Consider the following 9,743-nt stretch of genomic DNA (forward strand, 5'->3'; position numbering starts at 1 on the left):
TAAAGCCAGACAGAGATTCTAGAAAGCCTACTTTCAAAACAGATTTATTGAAACAGAATTCACAAGCCAAGCAATTGACCCATTTAAAGTAAATGATTTAATGGATTTTAGTATAATTAGATATGTGCAACTATCACTATCATCTATTTTAGAATGTTGTCATCATTCAGAAAAGAAATTCTGTAGCCTTTAGCGATTACCCAGAGATTATCTTTGATCGTCTCTCCCACCAACCCAAAGCAACCCAATCACCAGTGTACTTTCTATTCTACAGATGTTTCTATTTTAAACCTTCATGTGAATAGGCTCACATCTGTGGTCTGTGTCTGGCATCTTTCACTCAGCATAATGTTTTCAAGATTCATCTATGTTAGCAGCATATGTCAGTAAGTACTTCATTCTTTTTATAAAACTTATTTTTCAAGATTTAGTTTCATTCTTATGCCTTTTGAATTGACAAATTGATTTTGATAAATAAGTGACTGAAAGAATCTGAAATCAAGGTAACAATTTTACAATAAAGAAACTTGTAAACAAGTAAAATGTTCAACAAATTAAAATCTCAAGTTAAGGGATTGGGGCTATATAGCTCAGTGGTACTGTATGCTCCAAAGCCTGTGTTCCATACCTAGTACTGGTACACACACAGGCAAAAAGGAACATACTCATAAATGTGAAACTAATTTTTTTTCTCTGCTGTTAAACTGAAATTGCATCTTAGATAACTGAAAAAAAAACTAGAAGTGGCAAGGCACAGTGGTACATACCTGTGGTCTGCTACTGGAGTAGAAGGTGTTGCTGAGGCAGAAAAGTGAAACTCTGAGGACAGCCTGGGCAACCTAGGGAGTCCTTGTCTCAAAATAAAAATTTAAAAGGGCTGGGAATTAGCTCAGTGGTAAAGCACCAGTCTAGCATGCTGGGTAGATTAAATACCCAGTATTAAAGATTAAACAAAAACAAACCCACTGAAAGTGTTTTCACTCACATGGGGGTAGGTTTACTTGTGAACCTCAGTCTATATGAAGACTTTGGAAAAGGATTCCTTTTGTCTACAGAGGTTTTAAAATAAGTATCTTTCAAATCAACAAAAATTGTCATAGATGGATATAACACCTGCAACTGATCCAGCAATCTTGCTATAGCCTAAGAATTAAGCTAGTGCATCACAGAGGGTAAAACCAAGAGCTAGTGAAAGAGCCAAAACCCCCAATGACCTTCACCTGGAATTATTCTATTACACACATCTTATAATAAATAATAAATTATATTATAGCCAACCGATTCAACATTTTTTTCTGATATTTGCACAAAGCATCCTAACTAATTTACAATGCAAGATGAAACTGTATTATAAAGAATTGCCGAAAATATCCTTTACCACTCACTTTTTATTTTTTTGTGGTACCAGGGATCAAACTCAGGTCCTTGTGCTCGCAAGGCAGGCAGCAGAACCACTGAGCTAAATCCTCGGCCCTACCATTCACTTTTTTATCCTTAGCTTTATTTACAACATATTTTTACCCAATGTTGAATTATGAATAAGACGGGCAAGTGAGAGAAAACAGGAGGATGATACATTTTAGAGAAAAAAAATCACTTGTAAAATTAATTAATATCTACTGATTTAAAGGGTCTAAACTTGGAAAAAATAATTCTCTAAAATTTATTTACAAACTATCACAGTAAAAATTTTATATATTCTCATCTTTTTCTTCTTTTTCCTTCCCTTCTTCTCTTCTTTCCTCCATTTTCCTCCTCTTCCTCTTATTTGGCCTTTTGAAACAGGATCTCCTTATGTAGTTGAGGCCTGAACCCCCAAACCTTCTGTTTCAGCTTCCCAAATGCTTCATCCCTTTTTTTTTTTTCGTTTTTCTTTTGCAGTCCAGGGATCAAACTCAGGGAACCTCATGCTTGCTAGGCAGGTATAGTGAAACTAAGCTGCATCTCTGGTCCCCTTATTTTTTTCACACAATTACAGACATTATTATTTTTAAGTTTTCCCCATAAACATTCATTTTTTAGTAACTAAATATCTATACATTCATAAATAAAACTAATAGCCAGGTGTGGTGGTACAGTTGTAATCTCAACACTCAGGAGGCTGAGGTTGTAGGACCACTGAGAGTTGAGGCCAGCCTAGGCCATAACAGGGAGTTCAAGGCCAGCGTGAAATACATGGCAAGACCCTGTCTCAAAAAAAAAGAAAAGAAGAAACACAAAATAAATTGGGTGTGGGGATGCACTCCCATAATCCCAGCACTTCCAGAGCCTAAGGCAGGAAGACTGCAAGGTCAAGCCCAGACTGGGTGACTTAGCAAGATACTGTCTCCAGAAAAAAACAAAAAACAAAAAACAACAAATCTTTAAAAGGCCAGAGGACATCAACTTTGACAATTCCATTCTCAAAATACATCATTATTGTGAAGAAAAAAATACTTAAAGTGCATTATATTGGTCCTTGACTTCTACATGTGTGAACTTTAAACATCTAGAAAGACTAGATGTTTCCAGTAAGAACTGAAAATGTCTTATATGTATAGTGGCATTGAATAAATTGCACACATATACTTAACAAAGGCTAAATTTTAAAGTATCATCTAAATAGGAACACTCTCCACTAGAGCACTTTCTCCTTTCCATCTTTTTGAACCCAGGGGACATATATATGGATATGTAATACTTAGAGGGGCTTTAATAATTTCACTTCCTAAGTAGTTTTAAGAACATTCTTTCTAATAAATTTTAACACAAAGTGTACTCAACATGTTAGTTTACTAATTCTACTGTCATACACTGGCAACCTCGTTAACATCTAGAAAGACTAGATGTAAATTAGGACTAGTTTGTCCTTTATATACAAATATATACACAGGAAAGTAAAACAAAATGCACAGACAGAAGGGACAGTGGTCAACCGCACTTCACCTAAGCCGCATTGATTTAGAGCCCTTTGTACTTTCTTTTCCTCCTCCCTCTCTAGCACAAATATGCCTACTGCTCAGATCAATGGTTTGGTCATTCCATTTCCTAAAGACTATTAATTTTAACAAAAGGATATCTACAAAATGTGTTGTTACTACCTCTACTTTTAACATACTTTGTGCACTTCTAAACATCTAGAAAGACTGGGTGTTTCAAATATGGACTCGTTTGTCCACTATATACATAGTAGTGTTGCATAAACTACACACATGTAATAATGGTTATATCTGAAAGTGTCTTCTAACTAGGAGCATTTTGGCCTAGAATCATTTCTTACCATTTCTTATTTCCTTGTCATTTGTGATTGAGGCACATATGTCACTCAAATGTGACTTTACAATTACACTTCCAAAATTAACTTTTCAGAAGACAGCCTTTCTATGAATTTTAACACAAAGTACACAAAATGTAGTAGTTTACTAACCCGACTTATGTCATACATTGTCAACCTCTTTAATATCTAGAGACTAGATAGTATAAAATTAGGACTCGTGTGTCCAGTATATGCAATATATATACAGTATAGAAAAGTTAAGTGAAATGCATCTAACATAAAAGCAATGTCAGCTGAAATTTTCTACTATGTACTTAGCAAAACACCTTTCACAATTTCTTCCGTCCCACCTCCTTGGAGAAAATGCTGGCTATTCATGAGGTGCAGGAGGGGAAGTACGAAGAGAGGGAGGTTACAGGAGTTCAGATTGTCTTGCTGTTGTTCTATATGTACATTTTAGTTAAATATTGCTGGGTATTAAAGGATAAGTCCTAACTGCCCTAATTATGTTAGAAATAGCAAACTAGTTTTTAGGAAGAACTGTCTTCTGGAAGTGACCTTTGTTAAAGCCACCTCTTGAAGCTAGATGTGGTTCTGAACTTAAGTCACTGAAGTGAAGGGGGAAAAGGGTGGGTGAGGGTGGTGAGGGCTCTCTGCTAGATGTCCATATCTGGAAGATAATCTTAGACTATAACCGTAGCCCTGTGGGTGTATTTTTTGATAAAGTACTTGGGCATATTGTGCACTTAGTTCATACTCTATTACACAGCATCTGAGCTTTACAGATGCCAAGGGTGACAGTGTACCAGTGAGTTAGACCACATTTAAGTATCTTTTTGTTGTAATTGATAAGAAAGATGCATCCTGGACTTATAATTGTTACACCTCTAGGCAGTGCGTGTCAGAACTCATCACTAGGCTGGCAGCGGAGGGGCAGAAATAAGCACACAGGGAGAGATGTGAGCAAAGTGTTCAGATTTACATTTTGATGAGAGGAATCAGTGTCTTCTAGTTGTCCTGTAGAAATACATTAATAATTTAGTTGGAATATGCCTTCTTGCTAATATCTTAATAGTAAAGATAACTCTGACACATGGCAAAGAAAAAGGAAAAGAAAAAGAAAAAGGCCAGAGGGCTGGGAATTTAGCTCAGTGGTCCGCTGCCTGCCTTGCAAGCCCAAGGATTGGAGTTTGATCCCCAGTCCCTGGTACAAAAAAAAAAAAAAGGCTAGAGATCCCAGCATGGTGATACACTCCTATAATACATAATGATACCCTGTCTTAAAAAATAAATAAATAAAAAATTTCAAAAGGCTAGAGATGTAGCTCAGTCTCAAGAGATGGGTTCACTCTCCAGTACCACCCCCCCCAAACCCAACAGTACCACAACAAAAAATAAAGATTGGTGAGCATATGGAAACATTTGAACCTCGCATGTTGGTAGGAATATAAAATGGTGGAGCTGTTATGAGAATTCCTCAAAAAAATTAAAAACAAAGCTGTATGACTCAGCAGTTCACTTCTAGGTATACACAAAAAGAACGAAAAAGTAGGGTCTTGAGCTATTTTCACATCCCTGTTCACAGCAGCACTATTCATAATAGCCAAGAAACGGAAATAGCCAAATGTTATTGAATGAATAGATAAACAAAATGTAGTATATTATGAAGAGGATGAGAATGTCATCTCCAAAATATACTTCTTTGGCATATTGATTATGTTGAGCTGAAGGCAACTGAAGGAACAGCAGATGCTGGGTGTAGTGATACATGCCTGTAATACCAGCTCTCAGAAGACTGAGGCAAGAATGTGAGTTTGAGGCCAGCTTGGGCTACATAGCAAGTCTGAGACCAATGTGGACTACACAATGAGACCCTGTAACAAAAGGATGGGGAGGAGAGAAAGAGAGGGAAAGCGGAGAGGGGAGAGGGGACAGGGCAGAGAGGAGAGGGGAGGGAGAGAGAGAGAAAATGAATATGAATGAATGAAAATAAACAGTGGATACAAAAAGGGCTCTCTCTCCCTTTCTGCCTTAAAGCAGTGCATAAAATTTTCTCCTGGATGTTATTTTGTTTGTTTGTGTGTGGTTTTTTTTTTGGTACCGGGGATTGAACTCGGATCCTTGCGCTTGCAAGGCAGGCCACCGAACCGCTGAGCTAAATCCCCGGCCCCCTGGATGATATTTTTATCATCAGAGATAGGGGATTCTATACAGAGATGTATCTTTACAATCTTTACTAAAATAATTTTTATCTTCCATTAGCCTTCCCCATTTATTTGCTACTCACTTTCCCATAATTTACTTACTGTAAAAGCCTGTCTATTCATTCCATAATTTATCCCCCCCATATTACTTAATCTATTAATGGCAAATTTGAATGCATTTTCTCCTGTAAATCTGTCTTTTGTCAATTTAAATCATAGGCTTCAGGTATAAAAGAGGAAAGAAGAAAAGGTTTGTCCTCTACAGTGGACTGCTATTTAGCCTTAAAAGGGAAGGAAAAGCTAGGTACAGTGACGCACGCCTAAAGTCCCACCTACTCAAAAGGCAAGGGAGACTGCTTAGTGGTGTGCATGAGTTTAAGACCAGTATGGACAACAGAGCAAGATGTTGTCTCGAAAAGAAAAAGAAAAAGAAAGCCAAGCATAATGATGGACAAGTGTAATTCCAGCACTCAGGAAGCTAAGAAAGGAAGATCATGAGTTGGAGGGAGGTCAGCCTGGGTTACACAGTCCAGGCTCAAGGTCAGCCTGGACTACATAGTAAGACTCTGTGTAGGAAAAAAAAAATTCTGACACATGATAAAACACAGATAAACCCTGAGGATATTATGTTACATGAAATAATCTTGTAACAAAAAGAAAAATACCACATGATCCTACATGTATGAGGTACCTACAGCAGTGAAATAATAGAAAGTAGAATGGTGACTGCCAGGGACCAAGGGAGGGAAAAATAAGGAATCACTTAGTGGGTATAAATCTTTAGTTTTGCTAAACAAACTAACAAAAAAAAATTTTGGTTTTGCAAGAAGAAAATGTTCTAAGGCACAATGTACAATTTAGCTTGCCTGAGCTGTACTGAGTGAAAAACTGCCTAAAGTTACATATAAAACATACAATAATTGATGTATACAGGTAACAGAAATTCCTTTTTATTGTAACATAGGGCTGTCTAAACCAAGGGCCACAAGTTGGACATGCTTATTTAATAACAATAAACATAGGCCAGGGATTTAGCTCAGTGATGCCACCACCTGCCTCACAAGTGCAAGGTTCACAGTTTGATCCCTAGTACAAAAAATAAACAACTGTCTTCACGCAGGCAGCTAGGTAATTACGTGTTATCTATAACCAAGTTGCACAAGTGCATGAAACATGTAATAATGAGTTTCAGTATGGCTGTGTGTGGCAGGCACTCTTTCCCCTACATATTCTTCCACTGTTCCCTACACAGCCTGTATTCAAGAACTGCACAATCAAGTCATAAAAAAACATGGCTAAAAACAATCTCTTAATAATGTTAGAAGTTTATCATCTTAACAGCTGTGCATGGCCACACACAGTCCACTTCTGTTCTACAAACTGGTTATATAATAATATGAATATACTTAATACTACAAAACTTAGAAATGATAAGGTAGTAGATTGTTATGTATTTTTAATACAAATGATCTTAAAAATATTAAATGAGGTTAAAATGACATTGTGTCTAAATTTTTAAATTATGTATAAATTCTAATACTTACCTACACTGCTGAGAAACATAGTAAGATAAAGAATCCTAATAGATCTCCATCTGCTCTTATAATTCTCTTGAGTTTCTATAATGTCCCATTCTCTAGCAGTAAAGAAAATAATACATATTAAGCATCCATACTCTGAAATTCTAGAATCCAAAATGCTCCAAAATCTGAAACTTTTTGAGCACTGACACACCACAGGTGGAAAAATCCTATACCTGCCCTCCTATGACAGGCTACAGTAAAAAATGTCAATCCCAGGTATGAAAAACAAAAATACAAGTGCACTAAAAAATACTGTATAAAATTACCTTCAAATATTTCAAAATAATTTTTTTTAAATTCCAAAATCCAAAATCTGAAACACTTCTGGTTCCAAGAATTTCAGATAAATTTACAAGGGCTGCACATCCCTTATCTCATTCTGAGCAGACTTTTCTGCTAATCATTTTATTTTCTCTTCCCTAAAAAGCCATAAAAATGATATAACGGGTATAAATTTACTAATATTCATTTCTGCTGCACTGATTTATCCACAAATAAGCATTACTTTTTAAATTTTATGACTGTATTTATGCATCATTGTATATACCTAAACACAAGGTACCTTTAAAAAGCAAAACAGTTTTCAAAGCAATTGTTTAGTTGGCATGAACAAATTTATTAATCGAGAGTGTTGAAATATGTCAATCTAACAAAATGAATAAACCTGGATGAAATGAAGCTCAGAGTAAGGAAAAAAAGTCTTTTTTTAAGAAGGCTTAATTTGGATAGAGTTACTAAATGTGTAGTGGACCATTAAGACGACATTTAATATGGTTAAATGTAGAGTTATGACCCAAGAATCCTGCAATCTGTCTGGAAAACAAAAACCAAGAAGAATCAAACAGGATTCTGAGACATCCAAATGTCATATCTGTGCCCTCAACTTACACACTTAATCTAATAAGAGATCTTTAGCCCTCTTCAGGGTCGTCTAACTAGACATATTTTTATCAAGACAGAGACATGATGTCAAAGCCCTGGCAAACTAGAATCCCTAAAATAAATCTGGGGGAAGAGAGCTTGCTGAGAGCAACAGGAGCTGGTGACAGATTTCAAAATCTCAGGAATAGAATAGGCAGAAAAACTAGAAAACCAACATAAATGATTTTAAAGTATAGCAAAGCAAAATAAATTAGTATGGAAGCTAACAGTTCCAAATGTGTGGATAGGCCTGGAGAATATCACTCTATCAAAACAGATTTCAGTACTGATGTCATTTTAATAATCTAAAGACAAAGTTGTATTCAATATATCTTGTTGAGTAAATGAGGAACCAGAGAAATACATTTTCCAAAGGGTCTCAATCATAGATTAAAATAAAAATTTGGTACTGAAAGAGATAAATAAGCAAAACATAATTGAGCCAGGTTAACTGTGTATTCAAGTTAATTTACTTGATACAACTATTGTTTCAAATAAAATGATTTTATTTTCCTCCACCTTTTTTTTTTTTTTTTTTTTTTTGGTAGCAGGGATTGAACTTGGAACTTTGGGCTTGCGAGGCAGGCAAGCAGAACCACTGAGCTAAATCCCCAGCTTAATTTTCCCAAAGTTAAAAATACATACCTAAGTGTGAAACAAAGTACAAATGTTTCTGAAGTACTATCAATAAATTAGGATCAGTTTTAAAAATTATATAAATCAGGGCCGGGGATTTAGCTCAGTGGTTCCAAGGCCTGCCTCACAAGCGCAAGGTCCCGAGTTGGATCCTACCAAAAAAAAAAAAAAATTAAATGGACCAAAATATTGACATGTTATCCCTTCGAAGATTAAAACTTTTTAATCTGTACATTAAACACAGGACAACAGGGAGCCCATTTTGGACAGGTTTATTTGCCATCAAAATAGCTAGAGGTATTAGGCAATTACTTAGACTGGTATCTTCAAGTACCGATTAAAACCATTTTGGAACTTTTAATTAACAAATGTGGAAAGCAATCAGCTGTACAGAGCTAACAAAATGCACTGGCGTAGGTGCTGTAATATTGCGACAGTTAAAGTCAAAAAGGTACCTCGGGTTTCACCAACATCTCTGTAAAACGAGCAAAAAGGAGTCGGAAGTAGCTAAGAAGTTCTCAGACAACAGCGTCAAGACTGCACAGAACACTTATCTGGCGATGGCTGCCTCTACCAACGAACAAATGCCAACTTCTCTGGTGAGCTGCACGGATTTATGACACCAGTTTCTAATCAGCTCACCAGGAGGTTTCTTTGGAAGAATCCCATACCCTCTTGGGAACGCCTACGGTCTGCTGTCAATTCTCAGCTATTAGTCAACTTATTTATTTTGCCTGTCCTGCGTTTCTTTTAGGTTGAGAACCCGCATCACGGGCTCACCGACCCGCGCAGCAAGGTGCCCGTAGTAGGGAGACACTCTGGGCTCTGTCACCGGCAGCTGCCAGGGAGCCTTCAGGCAGTGAGGGTTCTGCCCAGGAAGGGCCGGGTGTCCCTCTACCAGCACCATCTCACCTGCTTCCGGATGTGTGGTCGCCTATGAGCGGTTCACATTCAGCCTCTACCCCTAGGTTCGCCATAGTTAAAGCCCCACAGGTCCGCAACACCCAGCCTTTTCTACCGCTCCCACTGTCCGCGAGTGCGCGCGTGCCCACTGCGGCCGGAAGTGGGCGGGGCGCCCCGAGGTCAGGGGCGGAGTCGCGCGGAGGCGGGTTACCCACGGGCAGAAAGGGGTAGGGGCGGGGC

At 37.4% G+C, this 9,743-nt stretch overlaps 1 protein-coding gene across 8 annotated transcripts in view; it reads right to left on the reverse strand.

Moving 5' to 3' along the window:
* The window catches only part of Mfsd8 (major facilitator superfamily domain containing 8), a 34,218-nt gene that overhangs the window by 24,015 nt on the left and 460 nt on the right, over positions 1-9,743 (reverse strand). For 2 of the 8 annotated variants that reach the window (XM_010618859.3, XM_010618856.3), the window contains exons 1-2: positions 9,513-9,699; positions 7,005-7,096 (exon numbers count right to left, since the gene is read on the reverse strand). In XM_010618859.3, the coding sequence (XP_010617161.1) occupies positions 7,005-7,096; positions 9,513-9,577 (157 nt within the window). In that variant the 5' untranslated portion in view covers positions 9,578-9,699. Of the gene's footprint in view, positions 1-767; positions 850-7,004; positions 7,097-9,512; positions 9,700-9,743 lie in introns of those variants that run through there. The other 6 variants (XM_033759913.1, XM_033759911.1, XM_010618861.3 and 3 more) reach the window with 4 other exon arrangements.

This window comes from Fukomys damarensis, unplaced genomic scaffold (genome assembly GCF_012274545.1).
Source record: "Fukomys damarensis isolate Sample0158 unplaced genomic scaffold, DMR_v1.0_HiC HiC_scaffold_38, whole genome shotgun sequence".
NCBI lineage: Eukaryota > Metazoa > Chordata > Mammalia > Rodentia > Bathyergidae > Fukomys > Fukomys damarensis.